Genomic DNA, 21,573 nt, shown 5'->3' on the forward strand with positions numbered 1-21,573 from the left:
GTTCAGAGACAAAAAAGCTTAGGTTTTGTTTTTGCCTATGTGACACTGAATGTTCTCACAGTTCACCTCCTAGGTGGGCTGTTGTCCATAGGGAGTGAATGAGGGGATCCCCTTCCCTATCTTCTCCTTTCGGGTTTGAAATTCCACCACTCTGGGCTAATCATTTGCCCACTAATCTCTGGGCTAATCATTTGCCCACTCAAAACATAAAGAGTTCAGGGTGGACTAACTTCTCAAGTCCTTAACATTGGTGTATGCATTCACTTATCACATCAATTTCTTCCTTGACCCAAAGCATGAAAAAGGGTGAGAGGTGGAGTTGGCCATAAGCAAGTGAGGTAGGGAGATAATGAGACAATCTTGGCTCAGTTCCCCAGAGCCATCCCCCAACATCATCTTGAATGCTGTTTTATATTTTTATTCTTGGTGTTGCAGATGAATGTAGGAGGCTTATGTTTACAGTTTATCTACCAAGGTTGATAGATTCTAAGGCCGAGTATGCATCAATCAAGGAGAGTAACTGCGAGCTGCCACTGAAATCGTAGAGGATTGTTTTCAACCCTAGCAGATGGACAGCAAATATCTGGCTTTTGACGTAAGGCAGCTCTGCACGTCTGATCCATCTGTAGGACTAGTGAAGATTTAAAAATTGTTCTCCCGGGCTTCCCTGGTGGCGCAGTGGTTGGGAGTCCGCCTGCCGATGCAGGGGATGTGGGTTCGTGCCCCGGTCCGGGAGGATCCCACATGCCGCAGAGCGGCTGGGCCGGTGAGCCATGGCCGCTGAGCCTGCGCATCCGGAGCCTGTGCTCCGCAACGGGAGAGGCCAGAGCAGTGAGAGGCCCGCGTACCGCAAAACAAACAAACAAAAAATTGTTCTCCCTATTGGGCTCCCAGCTGTACCAGGTTCTCAAGGAACTAGGTGCTGATGTTGTTGAAGAGATACAACAGACAACATAACTTCGGCTACTTAAATTCCAATTTAAAAAATTATTTTACATACTCAAAAGGAAAAATGTAGAAGACCGTTCAGCTTCAAACATTAAACAAAGTCTTGTTCTAGTGCAAAAGGAGGAAGTTTGGGGGAAATATTAACAGCACATCTTGAAATAGAAGAGAGAAGGAAATAAAGGTTGAAAGGTTCTAAAAAATTTATGATAGTTTAGCATCAACTGAACTAAAACCATATTCTCTATTAACAACAGATGATAAAAGTTACAACACAATTCTCAACACTCACAGTGTGATTTCAAACAAGTTCAATGCCCCAAATGCTAAAAGGTGGGCCCTATACATCAAAGGGCAAATACAAGTCCACATAAAGAAAGACAGCACCAATTAAATGATTTATTCTCTCATCTAAGGCCCATCAGATAGATAAATCTGGAACATTTTTGGATGCAGACTGATTTTTGTACCTCAACCAGCACTTTGGGATCTTGGACAAGAAGGTTGGGAAACTTTGATTTGTTCAGGATCAAGATGGCTGGAGATGACTAGGGCAGGGCGGGAGGAGCCACTTGTCCCAAGTCCGCCGTTCACTTACTACTTGTGGTTCTGTAGGAGCCTCCTGGCTGTGCTCAGGGGTGGCCGTTCACCGACAGTGTTTTGGTCTCAGAACTTTGGGGCCTTTCATTCTCTGTCAGTATGTTTCTGCCCCACATGAAGGTCATGTACAACTTGCCTCTATCATCAACCCCTTTGGGGACTGATTAGTTAAGCTAATTAAGTTAAGTCAGTTAGTTAAGCTAAGTCATGGTGGCCCCCCGGGAAAACCGCAAGGACAGGAGCATTAGCAAGCATTCCTGTTGGCGTGCGTTGGGAGTACAGGCCAAATCTTGCAAAGACCTTCTTCCAAGGGTCCTTCCCTCTCTGTCCACCCACCCACCCGAACCCTGTATTGCGTGGGCGGGCCTGGGAGGGGGATCGAACCCTACGGCAATAACCAAGCTGCTAAACTGCTGAGCTGGCTTTAATTGAACCGTGAGAGGGAGGTTTTCAGGCAGGTAGACAACATCCTGTTGTTCGGGCGCTCCTCTCTCTTTTTTGCACATCTGGCTGAACTGGGAGGCGGGTGGCTGACTCGTGTTGGGTTGCGGCGGCAGCAGCAACAGCAGCAGCAGCAGCAGCGGTGGCACCTGCCTGCTGCCGTCCCGTGCCTCGGTGCTCCCAAGAGTTCCCCAGGCCATGGACGCGGTGGCTGTGTATCATGGCAAAATCAGCCGGGAGACGGGGGAGAAGCTCCTGCTCGCCACGGGTCTGGACGGCAGCTATTTGCTGAGGGACAGCGAGAGCGTCCCGGGAGTGTACTGCCTGTGTGTTCTGTGAGTACATAGTGGGAGCCTCCAGTGCCCACTGCGCGGTCCCAGGCCCGGCCCAGGCCCCTCCCTGGGGGTTTCACGCCTGGGCCTCCTGCGGATGCCCTTTGGGGTGGGGAAACGCAGTCTAGAATTTACCTTTGCTGCCAAAAGGACTCAGGCTCCCGATTTCAGTTTTGGCCTCTAATAGAGGCCAGCAAGGTGGAGGCCTGCGATGATGGTGGAGCGGCCAGCTTTGGGGCCGCCAGCTCCTCAGGGAAGGAGAAGCCTCTCTCTCCAGCTCTCTTGAAATGGCTTTGGAGGTGCCTTCCCAAAGGAACGTCAAATTCAAGGAGAGGAAGAAGACTAAGAAACTGAATCTATTACTTTAAGACATCAATACCAGTTAGGTCAGGATGCAGAGAGAGGGATGTTTCTGAATAAAACCACCTCTCTGGATCTACTTATTGAGTTTTCTTTAGAGGAGTTGGCAGGGGGAGGGGGGTTTCAGAAATAGGGCCTTTCTTGATAAAAGCTTGGACTGACAATAGTCATAAAGGGAATGGAGGGAAAACACCCTTGTATGATTCAGTTTTGCTCTTTACCTAAGCATCTTAGTCTAACGCCCCGTTTTGAATCAGATGCACCTTCATCTTTGCTCCAGGGCTCCAGAGTCAGGCAGACCTGAGACCTAATCTTGTGCTGGTCTGATGCTGACTTTGTCAAGTTAACCTCTCAGCCCCTCAGTTTTCTTGTCCATAAAATGTAAATAATATTACTACCTACCTCATAGGCGTGTGAGGATTAAATGCCATAATGCAGGTAGAAAATTTAGCACTGGACCTGACACATACTAAATGTTCAGTAAAAGTAAGCTGTTGTTGTTGTTGTTGTTGTTATTATTATATTATTATTTTTTCAGTCTCTTTCGGTACTCAGTATTATTATTGTATTCTTTGTTTTTTTCAGTCTATATCTTTAAGTACTCACAGGGCATTTCTAAGGAAGTACCTAGCTCGATCACTCTTTGTTAGCAGGACAAAAACATCCACGAAAACACCAGCCCTGCACAGTACCTTCTAGACAGAAACAAAATGAGGGAAAATGCTTGGTAGTAATTTCGGTGTCTGACGATACACTGCAAGGTTTTGAAGTTCCTTCTGGGTCATTGAAGAGAGATTGTATTGAGCCTGGTGTTAGAGGATTTTCATTGTTTATTGTGTTTTTTTAAACGGTCAAGACATGTTTGTGGCAACTCTCAGGCCATGCTAGATACATTTGTTATAAAGGCTTCCAGGGCAATACGTGCAAGCTATTGAATCTCTTGGGCTCAGATCTTACGTTTTCTTTATATTATTGCTTTTCCCAAGTGGAAACTGGAGACGGTCAGTGAAAGGCAACTAGTATTCCTAGGCTCTTTTCTTATCAAAAGAAGGTGGAGGAGTGAGTAGACTGGTGAAAGGGGCTTCTTTAGGGAAGCTGACAAAGGAGGTAATGGGCCCCTTAACCTAGAGGTAAAAAATAAGGTACAAAAGAAGCCTAGGAAGGGGTGGAAGAGCAGGGGACAGTGTGTGGCAGGATGCTCCTAAGACTTCAGACACACTGGCCTCTTTGTTGTTTCTCGAGCTTGCCAAGCTGCTCCCTGCTTATGATCTTTGCACTTAACTATTCCTTCTGCCTCTTCCCTCAGAGAGGACTTCCTTGACCATCCTATCTAAAATAAGTGCCCTCTCCCCGTCCCAGTTACACTCCATCACTTTATTTTTCTTCAGGGAACTTTAAACTATCTGACATTTGCTTGTCTACTTTTGTCTTGCTGGGCTTTCCTGCTAAAATGTAATCTCCGTGAGGACAGGGACATTGTCTCGCACACCAGGAACACAGCCTGGCACGTAACAGGCATTGTGAGGCACGCAATAGGTGCTCAATAAACGTTTTTGAATTAACGAATGAACTGTCAAGACAAATACTGTTCTTTACTGCAGAAAGCTTTGGGGCTGATATCAGGAGGCGAGGGTGTGGACTCTGGGGAAATCACTCAACTTCTCTGGGTCTTGGTTTCCATATTTGTAAAACAGGAATAGTAATGTGTGTTCTACCTTCTGCATAAGATTACAGTTGGTAAAAGATGCAAGAGAGAAGGATAATCTTAGCCTTTTTCCCACGTAGGCCAGGACCACATAAGGTATTAATTTAGGCAGGTGGGAAATTCTCAAGTTTTCACCCAAAGTAAATCTTGCATAAATGCAGTTTTTATGACTCTTAGTTCTCCGTGCAAACCTCCTTATGAAGTAGCAGAAAATTGTCAGCAAATTGGGAGTCCCCCTAGCATATCTTTCGATGGGCACACTGAGGCCTCTGAGTCCTGGAGGGTGATGGCCAGACTGCTCCAGAGGAAAGACACAAGGATACGTTGCCTTTTATGGCAGTTTCTCAACCTTTTTTGAGCCAAGGATCCCTTTTGATAAACATAAACATTTCATTTCCTCCTTTTTACTACTATGCTGTAGTAACAAAATCAAATTTTATTTTGAAACAAACCACATACTCATTTTAAACCAAAACATCTATGGTTATGATATACAGCAGAAATAACAATGTAAATGGTGTCATATATATATGAACAGCAAGGTATAGCTAACAAACATATATTTGACTGTAGGGTTCACTCAGAATAGTTTCTCAATCTGTCTTTTGTTTCTTCTCATTATCCAAGAAGGTTTGGTTGAGCTTCAGTTTCTGTATTTTTATTGTAGAAATAACACATTGCATATGCCTTTCGAACTCTACTTTAAACTATACTTTCTAACTAGGTTTGCTCCTTTCCCCAGTTCTGAACCCCCAATCCTGGCCTTTAGATAAGGCCTTTTTCTCTGTTCATTTTGGGAAATTGAATCTCATAAAGTATTAAATTTTCCGTTTATAGGATTGCTCACTTTCATTTAAAGCGAGAAGTTTTTCTTCCAATTATTTTCAATAAGTAAATCTAGATTTTGGTATAAGTCTATTAAAAATAGTTCCTAAACACTTATTCATATTGTAGAAAGTTTTTAAAATGTAGATAATGGAAATGAGGGAAAATCATCTATAGTTTTATAACCTAAAGACAATTATTGTTGAAAATTAAGTGGTTTTTCTTCTGTATTTTAATAAAACAAATTGCTTTATAAACACATGTGCTCTTACACTGTTGTATTCTGCTGCATTTTCCACTTAATGTGAAAAAAACACATTTATATATAATGTTCTTACAAATGATTTTAAAACATTATTTTTAATGATTTCATGATAGTCCAACCAGTCCAACTATATTTTCCTTAACCAGTCATCTATTTTTAGACATTTGAATCATTCCAGTTTTTTGCTATTATAAATTCTGTCATGATTCATATTTCAATCCATAAAGGTTTCCTTGTATTTATGATGACTTCCTTATAATGAATTTCAAGATGTGCAATTTTTAGGTCAGAAAACATGAACAGCTTAAGATTCTTGATGTATACATGATCACCAAATATTTTTTCCTAAATGGTTATTCCAGTTTATATATATGCTCACCAGTACTGCATGAAAGTGTCTGTCTCACCACACCATCCCTAGAAATGGGTATTCTTGTTAAAAAAAAATTCTTCTTGAAATTTGGTGTCTCACTGTTTATTTCATATTTCTTTAGTGATTGAGTGTCTATATGGTTGGTAAACTTGTATTTCCTTGTTCATGAATTGGCTCTTTGTGTACTTTGCCTATTTAACCATTTGGATCTTACTATTTTCCTTAACACATTATGTTTTTATATACTAATCCTTGATCTATTGAAAGTATCTTTTCTCAGTTTGGTGTTTGCCATTACTTTTCTTTGACACACAAAAAATTAACATTTTTAGTAGTCAAGTCCGTCACTCATTTTCTTTGTGTTTGACTTCCCCCTTTGCTTCCCAACTTAGAAAGTTCTTTGACCTGCAGAGATGTCATAAAACTTCACTTCAATTTTTGTTTTAAATTTATGGTTTGGTTAGTTTACACTTAACTCGTTAATTCCATTTGGAATTATATTTTTGTGTGGAAAAAGGATCTAATTTGATTTTGTTTCGAAATAGCTAATAATTTATAAATAGAACTTCCATTCCTGATTGATTTATTAGCCTACTTTACTATACATTAAATTCTTACATATAACAGTTACTGTTTTGCAGTTATCTATTTGGCTCAATTGATCTATTTATTCTTGTACCACTAGCACTATATATAGTATGATAATGTTTTAATACATTTAAAAAATTATTTGCTGTTCTTACCTGTTGGTTCTTCAAGATGAAATCTAGAATGATTTTGTTAAATTAAAAAAAATCCCATTGGGGTTACATTAAACTCATTAATAAGTTAAGGAGGAATTGTCATCTTTAAAGAATTTAGTCTTCCTATCCAAAAACCTGATATGTCTCTCCATTTATTAATTTTTTCATTTACATCCATCAATAGAGGCTTGTAGTTTTCTTTCCATAGGTCTTGCATAGTTTTTGTTGTTTATTTCTAGTTATTGTGAGTATGAATGTATGTGTCTATTTTTTTGTTTCTATCATGAATGGAATCTTTTCCCACTATATTTTCTTTTGCAACAGGAAAGCTACTGACTTTATGGGGTTTTTTTGGTATCCATCCAATATACTAAATGTTCTTATTAATGCAAATAGTTTAAATTTAATTTAATTTAATTTTACTCTTTTTGGTTTTCAAGGTATATCAAGTTTCTTTTCACTAAGGTACATGTGAGCCCTCACGTTTCTCCCCTTTTCACCCCTAATGTAGACAGCCATTGGGAAAGTCCTAAATGCCCACTGGGATAGTTTTATGGTGATAAGAGAAAAACAAATTTAAAATATTTAAAATAATTACTTTGAAGAAATAGTTTATTTCTGTACATCCTCTGTACATATCTGAGTTTGCTACTTTTATCTGATGGAAGATTTGGAAAAAGAAATGCTATTATATTCTTTAGCCTCAAGGACATATAATGAAGTTATTTGACATATATGTCTTTAGATAAAAGGATAATTATCTTTTTGTCCTTTAAGATTTAAAGGATGACTGGGAATAAAGTGCCTATCAAACAATTGAACTGGAGAAATGGGTGAAGGAACAGTGACAAAATAAAACTCCAGCTTATCAGTTGTAATTGCAGGGAACAGAAGAATGAGAAATTAGAAAACTTAGTTAATTTTTGAATACAGTTGGATATGTGTGTTGGCACCACATTTATCTTCATGATAATTGAGGCTACTAGAATTACTTTGGATTATCTAAGTACAATCCATTAATGGCAGAGCAAGCCTGAAGGCCAGCCTAGGATTAAATGTGCAATACACAAACCACCAAATGGACAATTCACAGGCCAATAAATCAAGTGCTGACTCTGGTTGACAATGTAAAATTAAGTTGCAAGATTAGTCTGAAGATGTCATTTAGTTTAAACCAAAAGGAAGCCTAGGTTGACCTCTTTTGGGCTCTCCCCATCTTGTCTCTATGCTTTAACCCCTTCCTTTGCCCTTTCTCTCCGATCGTAAGGCCAAGCAGACTCCCTCCCTTTTTGAGAACTATGCTTTTGGATTCACCGTAAGATCAATTTGTTAACTCATTCCCTCTGATATAAGAGAGAGGCAGCATAGAAAGATGGTTAAGAGCCCATATCTTACAGCCAGACCCTCTGGGTGTGCATCTCAATTCCGGCCCTTAACCAGCTATTTTACCTTGAGCAAGTTACTTAAACTTTCTGTCTCAGGTTCCTTAACTGTGGAAAGGGTGACGGCAATAATAATACTACAGTACTTACCTCATAGGGTTGTTATGAGAATTATTGCATGAGTTAACATTTATAAAGTTAATATGTAGTAGGTGTTTGTTAATATAAATAAAAGCTCCATAAATAATTGTGAGACAAAGTTAGACCATTGTATGAGTACATAAATAAAACGTTCTGTGGCACTTCAAGGGAAGAAGAGATTATATTTATTGTCATGACTCATCGAAACTGGTATCACATAGTTTTACCATCAAACTTGAAGCTGAATGACTTTTGATGGTTCTGAAAATTCAAATTCACTGAAAGAATGAAGATTGGGCCATAGGAAATTCGAAAACTTCTTGGATCAGAGTGGCTTTCTATAGGATACCATTCCTCTGGGTATAAAAGCTCTGAAATATTTGTTTAAAAAAACAGTCACATTATAATTGTGCCTTGAATTTTGCATGTAACATTCGTTTGTTTAGACATAGACAGCCTGGGCACCAGCTTGCTTTATTTGTGGTGTCATGAAGAAGTCAGATGTACCTAAACCTTTTCTTTTGCGTAGTCCTTGAAGTGGTATAAAGAAGGAATTGATGTGGTTTTGTCAATTGTAAAGCAAGATCTGTCCCCAACGCTGACCCTTTGAGAAAAGAAAAAATAAGTCAGGTTGCTTTCTTCTTGTCTCTTTCTAACCAGAACACTTTTTTAAGAGTTGGGGACAGCTTTTGAAAAAATAAAGGCAAATTTTAATATTAGCAGGGACTGAATCAACACATGCTTTGTAGTCATTAAAATGCAAAATATTTGTTTTTTTTAAGAAATTAATTTTTTAAGAAAATTAATTAATGGCAACAACAACAACAAAAATTTCTGTTGTTTTCTACCAATTATTTATTTTCTAGATTTTTTCATGATAAATTTAAAATTCCAGGCTTATCATCAAGTGTGACAAAAAGGTTTGAAGGAGGAAGGAAGTTAAAATTACACTACATTCTTGGCTTGTCTATATTAATGGGGAGTCAGAGGAAAAATAATCCTAAAAGGGATGTAACAGTTTTTAAAGACGAATGATATTTTTCTGATTTGTGATTTGCTTAGGCTAGATTTGTAAAGCTCCAAATTGTAATTTTACTTCTGTTTCTTTTAAAAAATGTTGTTAGTCACTTGTATAACTTTATAAGGGAAATTACAAGACTTCCCTGGCGGTCCAGTGGTTAAGGCTCCGTGCTTCCACTGCAGGGGGCACAGGTTCAATCCCTGGTCGGGGAACTAAGATCCTGCATGCCGTGGCATGGCCAAAAGAAAAAAAAAAGGAAAATTAATATGCAAGGATGCATTTATATTCGTTTAAATTTACTTCTAGTTTATATACATCTGGGGATAGTTTTGAACAGTAATCAGAGTGGCGGCTCTCCTTGTGTCCACTTCTTTCACATACCATCATTTTATATCAACATGGTCCAGGTGTTTAAAATTTTCTGAAAAATGTAGCTCTCTAATACCTTTGAACTTTGGTATAGTTTTGAACCATTCTTTCTGCTGCCATTTCCTTATTTTGAGTAACATTCCTTAGGTTAATTCCATTTTTCATTATTAAAATAGAACTACTATGAAAATCTTTGTGAAATTGCTTTTTCCATTTGATTCCTTAGAGTGTATGAAGATAAAGAAGGTCATTAGGTAAAAATACGCACAGTTTTATGGCTCTTGTTATAATTTGTCAGTTTATTTCCTAAAAGAGTGATTTTTCAGTGGACAGGGAGAGAGTATGTGTAGTTTGGAAAAAACATAATCAATATTTTCATTTACTTTTGTATTATAGAATTATTGTTTCATAATACAAGCTACAGAAAACAAAACTATGAAATCTTGTTGGGGAAGAGGGAGTAAAAAGTTCAGAAACACTGTTCTGTGAAGACCAAAAGCATTGAAAAAGCTTCAGCTTATATTTAAATAAAATTTCATTCTTAAAACATAGACTAAAAAAAAAATTGAGTGACTATGGGGGTGGTGAAAGAAGCCAGCTTGACTTTGGAGAAATTGCCATCAATATTCCCAATGAGGTGTGAGCATTTTCCATGCATTTTAATCAATCCTTCTGTAACTTTAATGTTCCTACAAATCATCTGGAAATTTTGTTAAAACGCAGATTCTGACTCAGCAATTCTGGAGTGGGGCCTGAGATTCTACATTTCTAGCAAGGTCCCAGGTGATGCACTGTTATTACCCTGGGAACATAGTTTGAATCGCACTGTTTTAAATCTCTTCCATCAGTGATATATGAGAGTATATCAATGAGAGTTGGCTACAGGGGATCTTTGGTCAGTGACTTCAGCAACTTGGAAGTGGAAGAGATGAACTGCTGGCTTGTTTGAGGGGTGAAACAATTTTGCTCATTCAGAAATTTGAGGAGTTGTGGAGTAGGAGATTGTTAAAATTGGATGGGTTAATCACAATGAGCTTTATGTGCCACCAGCACCAGGTTGTTCAAGACTGAAGGAGGTAAGGACTTTTGAAGTGGTACTCAGGTTCCTGCTGCTTAACTGAAAGTGCGATAAGATCAGATTCGTTAGGAAATCATTTTCAAAACAGACTCATTTATTTTGACTAAAGGAGGCTGAATGATAGTAGGGAGATAGATTCATTGTATCTTTTAGAGACCCACTGTTTGAGAAAGTGGAAAACTGATTGCCTATGATTTTGTTTGCATCGTTGCTGAAATTTTAAATAATGCATTTCCACAACACCTTTAATGATACTGAATTATTGCCATTAATCTCTTCCCATAGGGAAAATGGAACTAAAGGCCTATGCTATTTCCCTGCTCCTACCTCCATTTTGCTGTGACTTTTTTTTTCTTTTCTTTTCTTTTTTCGACACCTTGTGGGTCTTAGTTCCCCGACCAGGGATTGAACCCAGGCCCTGGCAGTGAAAGCACCGAGTCCTAACCACTGGACTGCCAGGGAATTCTCTGCTGTGTGACTTTAAGAAAACCACTTAAACCCTTATGTTTGGAGTTCCCATGGTGAAAAATGGAAATCAAAGCTCTTGCTTTGTTCCCTGTAGCGTACTTACTGAAATCAGTGAGGTACATTTCAATTGCTTAAAAAAACAAAAGACTTTACAATGTAATATTTTATATTTATTTAGCATATTATATATGCTAAAAAGTATACTATATGCATATATCAAGCTATTTCATATATGATCTAAATATTCTGGCAAACCTTTATAACAAAAATGAAACATTTCCTGTAATTGCACCAGCAAATTAAATTGACCCTTCTTTTGGGTTTCACAAATCGAATGAACCTGATTAGAGTGTTTTAGACCTAATTTTTTCATACTTTAGGTAATAGTACTGATGGATAGTGATTAAAAATATAGTAATTTAATCCACATAAAGACTTTTAGTTCTATAGGGGATTAATGGTAAGTGAGGTCAGTTACTCAAGCTTGACCCTGTTTGAGATACTTTAGGTTCTTTTTAGGTTTAAACACATTTAATTTTACCAGACTTTAGCATGTATTTTTTTTTCTTTTTTTAAAAAATTTTTGGCTGCACCATGCTGCATATGGGATCTTAGTTTCCCAACCAGGGATGGAACCTATGCCCCCTGTATTGGAAGCATGAAGTCTTAACCACTGGACTGCCAGGGAAGTCCCAGCATGTATTCTAATCAAAGATATATTTTGACCCAAACTTGTGCCAAAGAATAGCAATCAGAAAATGTCTGAAATAAAACTCTGTGAAGATTCAGAGTCATAATTTGAAGTAATTCAGCATAAAGTTTACCATACTTTTCTAGGAAGCAAAGGTTTGTTAGGCAAGTTAAGTAGCAGTAAATAATCTATATCCATTACAGTGTGGGGATCAAAAGCCAGGGCTCTAGAGTCAAAGATGCCTGATTTAAATCCCATCTTTGATGCTTGATTTGTAGTGTGGCTTTGGTTACTTAACTTCTCAAAGTCTCAGTTTCCTCATCTATAAAATCAATTTCACAATATAAATTTCATAAGATTACTGTGGGGCCCAAAAGAGATAATGCGTGTGCTGTGGGCTGAATTGTGTCCTTGTCAAATTCATGTATTGAAGCCCTAACTCCCGATGGGGATGTACTTGGAAGTAGGGCCTTTAGGAGGTAATTTAGGTTAAATGAGATCATAAGGGTGGGTCCCTAATCCAATAGCGTTCTGGCCTTATGAGAAGAGAGAGAGCACCCTCTCTCAATGAATGCACACAAAGAAAAGGTCATGTGAGCACACAGCAAGAAGGTGGCTGTCTACAAGCCAAGAGAAGAGGCCTTGGAATGAAACCTATGTTGCTGGCACCTTGATCTTGGACTTCCAGCTCCAGAACTGTGAGAAAATAAATTTCTTTTGTTTAAGCCACCCAGCCTATGGTATTTTGTTATGGCAGCCTGAGCAGACTAGTACAGATTTTGGTCCTGAGAAGTACAGTGCTGCTGTAACAAGCACCTAAAAATGTGAAAGTGGCTTTGGAACTGGGTCATGGGTAGAGGCTAGAGGTGTTTGGAGATGCATGCTAGAAAAAGCCTACCAATACTGTGAACACTGTGAACACAGTATTGGTAGAATGATGGATGTTAAAGGTCATTCTGATGAGGTCTCAGATGGAAATGAGGAACGTGTTGTTGGAAACTAAAGGAAAAGCCATCCTTAATTATAAATGGCAAAGAACTTGGCTGAACTGTGTTCTAGTATTTTGTGGAAGGTAGGACTTGCAAAGTGGATATTTAGCTGGAGAGATTTCTAAGCAAGGTGTTGAAGGAATAGCTTGGTTCCTCCTGACTACTTATAATAAAATGCAAAAGGAGAGACATGAATTGAAGAAGGAATTGTTAAGCAAAAAGAAACCAGAATACAAAGATTTGGAAAATTCTCAGCCTACTCATATGGCAGAAAAATGAGGAAGCTTGGTCTGGAGAGAATACCAAGGGAATGGCTGGATAATCACTCCTTAAGGAGATTGCCCATGATGTTAGCTAGTCATCTCAACAGAAGCCAGGAATAGAGTTTGGACCAAAGCATCAGAGACACTGTCAGTTTGGACCAAAGGGAACAGGACCGGACAATAGTGCAATTTGGCTGCAAACATGCTTTATCTTTCAAGAAAATGGAAAAATGATCCTGAAGTTGTTTCAGAGATCATCAGGGTTACCACTCCCACCACAGGCCCAGAGGGCCTAAGCCCAGGTGGGCAAGGCTGCTTCCACCTAGATTTCAAAGGTGGGATCAGCTGCCCAACAGAGCCAAGTGGGTGGGGCTGCCCCTGCAGAGCCATGGGGGTGACAGTGCCACCCAGTAGGCCTGGAGGGCAGAGCGTCAATCCAAAAAGGATTATTCTCAAGCATTAAGATCTAATGGAATTTGCCTTAGGAGATTTCGGACATTTTTGGGACCTGTCAACCCTTTCCCCTTCCGATATCTCCCTTTTGGAATGGGAATATCTGTCCTATGCTTGCCTTCCTGTATTTTGGAAGCACATGACTTGTCTGGTTTCACAGGTTCACAGCTGGAGAAGAATTTTGCCTCAGCAGCAGTCATATCCCCAAGTCTCACCTGTATCTCATTAGATGATATTTAGAAGAGACTTTGGACTTTATTTAGACCTCAGAGTTGATGCTGGAATGTGTTTAAGACTTTTAAGGCTGTTGGGATGGAATGAATGTATTTGGTATGTGAGAAGGATGTGAATTTGGAGGTACCAGTGTTGGAATGCTATGGACTGAATCATGTACCCTCTCCCCCCATATTCATATGTTGAAGCTCAACCCCCAATGTGGCTGTATTTGGAGATAGGCCTTTAGGATGTAATTAAGGTTAAATGAGGTTGTAAGGATGGGGCCCCAATCCAATAGGACTGGTAGACTTATAAGAAGAGAGATCTCTCTCTTCACACACACACACATACAAAGAAAAGGTCATGTGAACACAGCTGAAAGGTGGCTGCCTACAAGCCAAGAGTAGAGGCCTCAGAATAAAACCTATGTTACTGTCACCTTGATCTTAGATTTCCAGCCTCCAGGGCTGTGAGAAAATAAATTTCTTTTGTTTAAGCCACACAGACTGGTATTTTGCTATGGCAGCCCGAGCAAACTAATACAACATGTAAAACTCTTGGCATGTAGTAGAAATCAACTATACAGATATACAGTATGCGTACACAGTGAATAATGGGGGAAAACGTTTACCCCATCTAAAAGGACAAGCTAATTTCAAGTACTTTAGCAGGACTCCTTTTTAATTTGAATTACTATTAGTACTATATTATAATGTATTATAAAGTTATATAGTAATAGTAATATCGTATGAATATACCACATTTATTATATTTATAATTAATATTATTATTATTAACTTAAGTGGGCCTGATAGTACCTTATCCCCAGTGAAATATTTTTACCTTAAGGCTCTGTATGTACTCAAAAAATAGTATTACTATGCTTTGTTGAATCTGTTTAATAATTCATAATTTTTACCAATTACAACAGGTCTCTAGTTTCTTTCTGTCCCAACAGTCTCTCACCTTGACAAATCCTTAGAAGTGTGAGCTCCCATGTTTGAAAAAAAATGAAAAGATAAAGAAGGCTTACTAGAAACTGTGATTAGCTAGATATAATATGCAAGCAAGTTAGATTCCACAGACTTTTCTTTCTATGAATGCAGTGGTGCAATATACGTGTGTCCCAGTATATGTATCATTTATATGTAATAGTTAAAGCTCAAATTTAGAGCATCCATTGTTCTTTTGGAATTTTTCAGTAATGGAAGTTTATTCTTTCACAGGTATCAAGGTTACATTTATACATACCGAGTGTCCCAGACAGAAACAGGTTCTTGGAGTGCTGAGGTATAGCTCTTTTATTTATTTTTGCTTCTGGGGGTATCAGGGAGGTATTTGAAATTTAGACTGCTTTTATAAAAGAGCTGTCAAATCCTACATTCCCAAAATATTCATCAGATTCAAATCACTAAAGCTCCAATCCAAAATTGTTCATGGATCATTAAGAAGCCTTTAGAGAATTTTGGTCCCAGTTCTGTTCAGCCACCACTGTATGGAGTGGTCTCACTTTGGGGGAAAGATAACAAAGTTAAAGGATTGTGTCAAACTTTTAGTGCCTATGTGAAATTTTAGAAGGCGTATCAAAAATATATAAAAAATCAAATCGACAATTATTTACCAAATGATACTAATGCAAGTGTTGGTTCTGTGGGGGATTAAACAACATGACTCCTGTTTTCTAAGAGCCTGTAAGACCCTTGAGAGATACAACATGAATTAAACAGCAATGTGAGAGCCTGGTGTTTGCTGTCAGGTGGATGTGTGTTCCAGGTCTTATCTACCCCCAACCCCTTTCTGAGAGGTCTATGACCTTGGGTAGGTTACCTAATTTTTCTTTGAACCAGTTTCTTCATCTGTAAAATAAGCCTAAAAATAGTCCCTTACTCATAGGGCTCATTTTGAAGATTAAATGAGATAATGCATATAAAGAAAGCTCTTAGTCACAGGACTAGCAAGCAAGCCCTCAAAAATGGGAACTCACCCAAGTTGCTGAACAATATGATTGTATATAGTCAAGTGCTATCTAGCACAAGCATTTGAAGAATAGAGGATTTTCCAAGTACTAATCAAGGCTGCTCTTCTGTGGAGGCGGGACTCCCAGCTTAGCCATATGGGAAGGACAAGGATAGGTAGAAAAGAGAGAGAGGGAACATTCCAGTGACTCTTAAGCTATGCTCTGCAAAATCCTAAGGTTCTTTCATCTAGTGCCTTGGAGTTGCCCAGGGGGTTACAGAAGGATAGGAGGATGTGTGGGTATGCTTTGGGTCCCCAATTTGTCTTTAATCTAAGCAGTCCTTTTTATTTTGCTTATCAACGGGGGCTCTGAGAAAGATATCATTAGAAAAATGGGTTCTTATGGCTTTGAAAACATTTGAAAGTCACAGTACCATTGCAAGAAATGCCTGCAGAGTGAATCTCTTTCCACGTACCAGGGTAGTATCAATATATTACCATGCTAGCAAAGTAGAAGTCTCTACAATGGAAACTTCTGACTTCAAATGCTTTCTCTGATTTCTGACTCTTTATAAAAACCGTCCATCTTTATAATGAAAGCACTTCATTATGAGCTGTTTGAAAACGTAAATGCTAATATCAACCTCTATTAATAATTCAATCAGTCTATGCATTTAAGAAACTCTGAAGTCTAGACTTAAAAAAAAAAAGTAAAATAGCTCTAACCTTTACAGATGCACCGGTGAACTAGAGAGCACAAATTGCAGACTACAAATGTTTTGAACTACTGAGATGAATTAGGGCAAGTTTTCAAACACATTGTTGCTTTATATCAGGATAATTGATGCTACCTTTCTAATTAGAGGAAAAGCAGTACTATTTCTAATCAAAACGGTTTATCCCCGTTTATTTTTAAAAGTTCTCTGCATCACTGCAGAGATGATTGAATAGGATATTAAATTTCATTTATTATGAGGAATAGTAGTGTATGATATATACATATATAGTTGTATATAATTTGACCAGAAATAGCCCTTCTCCCTAGAGAAGTAGCTTTCAGCTGCTGAAGAATATTCTTTATGGAAAGGATCTTAAATTAGTAGGGCTTAGGTACCATTTTCTTTAAACTTGTTTTCTTCCATTTCAAGTATAACATCATATGCCGATTGTTACATGTTTTTGATCATGTTAGGGAAGAAAGGGCTTATTGAACACAAATGCTCTCTCATTCTGTTGTCTGGTCTGACCCGTTTATCTAATAATATTGTAATTATCTGCACCAAGAGAGCAGAAGATTGGCATGTTTTCTCCAAAGGGAAAACAGTTAAAAAAAAAAACTCTTTAGATTTATTTTTGAAATGCATATTGCATTTTTTTCTATCTACTAAATTTGCCTTCTAGTTATGTTTTCTTATGGTGAATATTAAACTAGTGTGTATTCTCAGAGCTCATATCACCTGACTGGAAGAAATTTCTCTAGAGCATATTGAAGACCAGCTATGATCCACAGCATGTTTCCATGGATAACTAAGAGATGACTGTATGGGAAATGTGCAAATTTGAACAATAGCTGAGTTCAGTGACAGGATGGGAGATGTCAGTGGTACAATTCTTGTGGTAAATGTATTTTCAAAATGGGGTAAATAACAGATATTTATATTGCTCTTTGGAACAATGCTTTAGTTTGCCACATTGCGGGAAAAATCTTGACAGTAGCACTAAATTTTCTGTGCAAAGATTGTGCTAGAAATCTAGGTGTGTCTGCAGTTTGTTTCAAAGAGTGGAGTGAAATTGAACCCTGGATCCACTGAACTGCGAAAGAAATATTATGTGATTTTCTAGCTTTAGGTAGACTTTTAGGTTTTATCATTGCCTAGTATATTAATTTATCTCATATGACTCAGGCTAAAATTTTGCCAAATTGTTAATTCAGAGAATTCCACATACAGTCACCTATCATTTATTAATATGTTCATTGTCTGCGGTACATTGTAAAAAAATGTACTAACATCTCCCTGCTGACTTCAGTGCTTTGGGGCTTTTCTGGATATTTGATCATCAGTAGATCAGTGGATGTTAAATAATTTTACTTATTGACCTAAGCAAAGCACTATAAATTCAGTCAGTTATTTGCCAATGCAACATTGCATGCCAAATTCAAATTGCTTTTTTACATTCAGTGCTATTATTCCTCTCCGTGAGCATGGAGGATCAAGTGTTAACTGCATACAAATCCTCATAAAAAAGATGCTTCTGTTGATAAATGGTTTTACAAGCCACAAGAACAGGTAAAAAAATGTGTGGTTTGAAATCTTTCCACACCGGGGGAGTGGATTAGTTTCTCTTCTGGTTGGTGACTCTAAATTCACTAGAACCTGTTTGGTCTCTAATCTGCCTAATCTGAAAGGCAAGAGACTGGGTCCTGGGATCTAGAGCCAGTTCTGCCTCTGGTTATCTGTGTGACCTTGGGCAAGCTGAATTATCTCTTTGTATTTCCATTTTCTTATCTGTCAAATGGGAGTAACCAAATCAGCCAATAACTGCCAAGAGATGGGAAAGGGCTTTGAAAATGAAAAAGTACTCTAAGGAAGACATAAGAAGGTTATTTTGTGCCTATGGCCTGCCTTTGACATTTGGAGATTCTATCCTGGAGCCAAATAACTGTTTGGACCCCTGTAAGAATGGCCATATTATTTTGGATGAGGTCTCAATAGAGTTCTGGGAAGGTGTTTTGACTGTAAGGTTGGAGCTGAGTGGGAGAGTATTCTGTATCTACTGAGTAGCTGTGTGAGCCTATGAGCTGACACTAATTTAAAGCTAAAAAGAACTTTTTCAGTGTTTTCAATGAAAAACTCTTTACCCTAGTGTAGGAAATGACCAAGAGTTATAGTGGACAGTGTGCTATCTTTAGCATTTTGTCTAGCTGACAGACGTCTGTATGCCAGCCTTCATGTTTTCTCATTAAATGCTAACAAACAAACAGCTCCCACCTCAAAAACTTTCTAGATGGAATAGCTGAAAAACAGCTTTCTAAAAAAACTGGTCATTGTTCAATTGCTTATAGCAATACTATTTTATTTCATGTAAAATGACAGTTTTGAGCTGATGCTTAAAGCTTGGCTCATAAGCTTTTGCAGGAAATTGTTGTTGATTTCAAGTAGTGTCTTTACAAGAGAATTGATGTCAGGAGAGGAGTACATTTTAATAGTCACCTGCAAATAATGATCCCTTCAAAACCAAACAAATAAATAAAGGTGACCTTAGTCTTTCATTTTCGTGTCATAGAGAAAACCTTGTCACAGTGAAGTGTTGACATAAAGAGCAATTTGGGGAGGATAGGGAAGTTTCCCAAGGAAGAAAAAATTTAATGTGTAGGATGAGGCAGGACATATCTTGAAGTGAAAGAGTGTGAGGACTAACTAGCCCTGCACTGTGTGCCTCATAACAGCCAATTTTTAATTTCCTGTGTAGCATTTTATACTGTGGAATGATGGCAGGGAGGATGGGTTGTAGTTGTTGTTTTATTTGTTTGTTTGCTTTTTTTTTTTTGGTTCTTTAGGCTTTTTATTAATGACCTGTAGGATCTGTGTTTTTTCTCTGTTTAACTGCATCCTCTCTGTTGGTGAATTCATTGTGGGTAATGGCCTGTATACCCTTAGAGGTTCGGGATGTATGATGGGTAGCAGGCAGGAAGGGCAGGGCGGTGAGCAGCAGCTTGTACAAACTAATACCACCCTCGGGAGAACTGAAATGACAGCTCATTAGCTCCTCTTGCAGGGAAATTCAGCCAACCAAAGTAAGCTCTTCTAGAAGGTTGTTTTTCCTTCTTCCTTATGTTTTCAAATATTTGAACAAGTTACACAAATGTTACCTCTCTAAGCATCCCTTGCACATTTTGTAGGCCCTTTTTGTATCATTATGAGGTAGGTGAATAATCTGCTTGGCCTTTTATTTTCCAGACAGCACCTGGGGTACATAAAAGATTTTTCCGGAAAATAAAAAATCTCATTTCAGCATTTCAGAAGCCAGATCAAGGTATTGTAATACCTTTGCAGTATCCAGTTGAGAAGAAGCCCTCAGCTAGAAGTACACAAGGTGCTACAGGTATGGTTTACTGTTGATTTTTGACAGGTTTGGAAGCTTAGGGCTATGAGTCACCCTAGTCATAAACATATAGTTATAGAAAAATGCAATGAGAAAGAAGATGGAGCCAGCAGCCCCAGTGAGAGGGGGCTGTTCACATGCTATGATTTCCACATGCTATACTATAAACTTTTAATAAAACTCTGCAAAAATATAAAAGATTCTATGAGCCCACAACATTTTAATCTCTCTTATCCCGTCTTTTTTTCCCCAGCCTGTTTTGTTGCTCCATGAGTACCATTTCACTTCACTAATTCAGACACAAATAATTTGAAAGATGGGACAATTCAGAGAACATCTGGACTTGTCCTTTACTTTTGCTTATTATCAGATAGTGTTTTCCCTTCAGGGATGGAAAGGCTAATGTTAGCTTGGTCCACGTGATCCCTATTTCTGAATTTGTGGTGCTTGAATTAATAAAATTTTATTGTAGCAAAGGAAAGGAAGTTAGTAGACTTTACTTTTCCACTAGCGCAAATTGTTACATCTCCTGAGCAAAGCTATTTTAGTGGACATGTCAAGCTAATCACCGAATACTAGCCAATGTCCTCAGCTGTCAGATTTGTGATAGTTGATATCTATTGAAAGGGGTTAATCATCTATCTGGAGTAAGAGGATACGTGTTGATTGAAACAATAAATATTTATGATAAAATAAAATGAGTTGTTATTTCTTTTTTTGACAGGGACCCAGGCTCGGGCATAAACTGACAATTAGACTCAGACTCAAGTGGTGAATTAAATTAATGAGTAGCTAGCTTTTTTAAAAGAAATGTAAATAGAATTCCAATTTACAAACTGGCTCAGTATTCCATTCTCTATAACAGTTTTAAATACTAGTTGCTTGAGCTATATCATTGGATTGTATCTTTGTGAACTTTATGCAGTTGGAAATTTTATGTTTGAGTTAACCTGTAATTTTAATAGCTTGTAAGTTTATCTCTTCTTGATTTTTGTTATTATTTTTCTTTAGGGAGAAGAGAAGATCCTGATGTCTTCCTGAAAGCACCATGAAGAAAAATAAAACACACCTTGTACTTTATTTTCAATAATTTAAATATATGCTAAGTCTTATATATAATAGATAATACAGTTCAGTGAGCTACAAAAGTATTTCTAAAACCATCATAGTCCTGTAATGGAAGCATCTAGCATGATGTTAAAGCTGAAATGGACTTTTCGGATAATGAGGAGCTTTGAAATGAGGATTGGGGAAAAATAATTCCACAGGTTATTTTCAGTTATTGTATTTACAAATGGGAAATGATTTAAAACATAATGATACTTTATAAAAGATTAATGTCAATTCTTGCCAAATAAAAATAAAAATAATCCTCAGTTTTTCTCAAAAGCACCATTTTTAGTGAAATATTATTTGATAGCTACTGATTTTAAAATGTCTTGCTTGATTATATGGCAGGAAGCTGGTTCGTGTCCCTCGTCTTTGTCATGTGCGGTTCTACATTAGGTATTATGCTCTCCGATAGCTATAGTGTTATAGGCTCTCTGGGGATATATGAAGCTGTGTGCACTGTGTGCTAAAAACAAGTACTAGATAGAGAGTGAAGAATTTCTGTTTAATTCTGAAAGCAACCTTCTTGCCTAGTGTTCTGACGTTGGACAGTAAAATCCACAGGCCAATCTGTAGTTTAAAATTCCCGTAATTTAAAATATGCTCTAAATGTTTATTATATTTGATGCTACAGGATTTGAAATTATATTACAAATCTGAAGTAGACTTTTCTTCTTTTCATTTACCTCTGCCCCAGTAGTTGCCACTCCATGTAAAAACAGCAGCTGCGGCTCATCAGCTGT

The 21,573-nt window shown here is 37.9% G+C and overlaps 1 protein-coding gene across 2 annotated transcripts; it reads left to right on the forward strand.

The window, feature by feature from the left end:
- Nucleotides 1-2,184: 2,184 nt before the first annotated feature.
- SH2D1A (SH2 domain containing 1A) lies at nucleotides 2,185-20,772 on the forward strand (the record flags this gene model as incomplete). 2 transcript variants are annotated; one of them, XM_079727170.1, is made up of 4 exons in its annotated part: nucleotides 2,185-2,321; nucleotides 14,887-14,950; nucleotides 19,576-19,720; nucleotides 20,732-20,772. In XM_079727170.1, the coding sequence occupies 4 exons, from the start codon at nucleotides 2,185-2,187 to the stop codon at nucleotides 20,770-20,772; spliced, it is 387 nt and encodes a 128-aa protein (XP_079583296.1). The 2 variants fall into 2 exon arrangements, with proteins under 2 accessions (XP_079583296.1, XP_079583297.1); XM_079727171.1 differs by having other exon boundaries at nucleotides 19,576-19,711.
- Between the last annotated feature and the right edge of the window lie 801 nt (nucleotides 20,773-21,573).

The sequence above is a fragment of the Hyperoodon ampullatus genome (assembly GCF_949752795.1).
Source record: "Hyperoodon ampullatus genome assembly, chromosome: X".
Lineage (NCBI taxonomy): Eukaryota > Metazoa > Chordata > Mammalia > Artiodactyla > Ziphiidae > Hyperoodon > Hyperoodon ampullatus.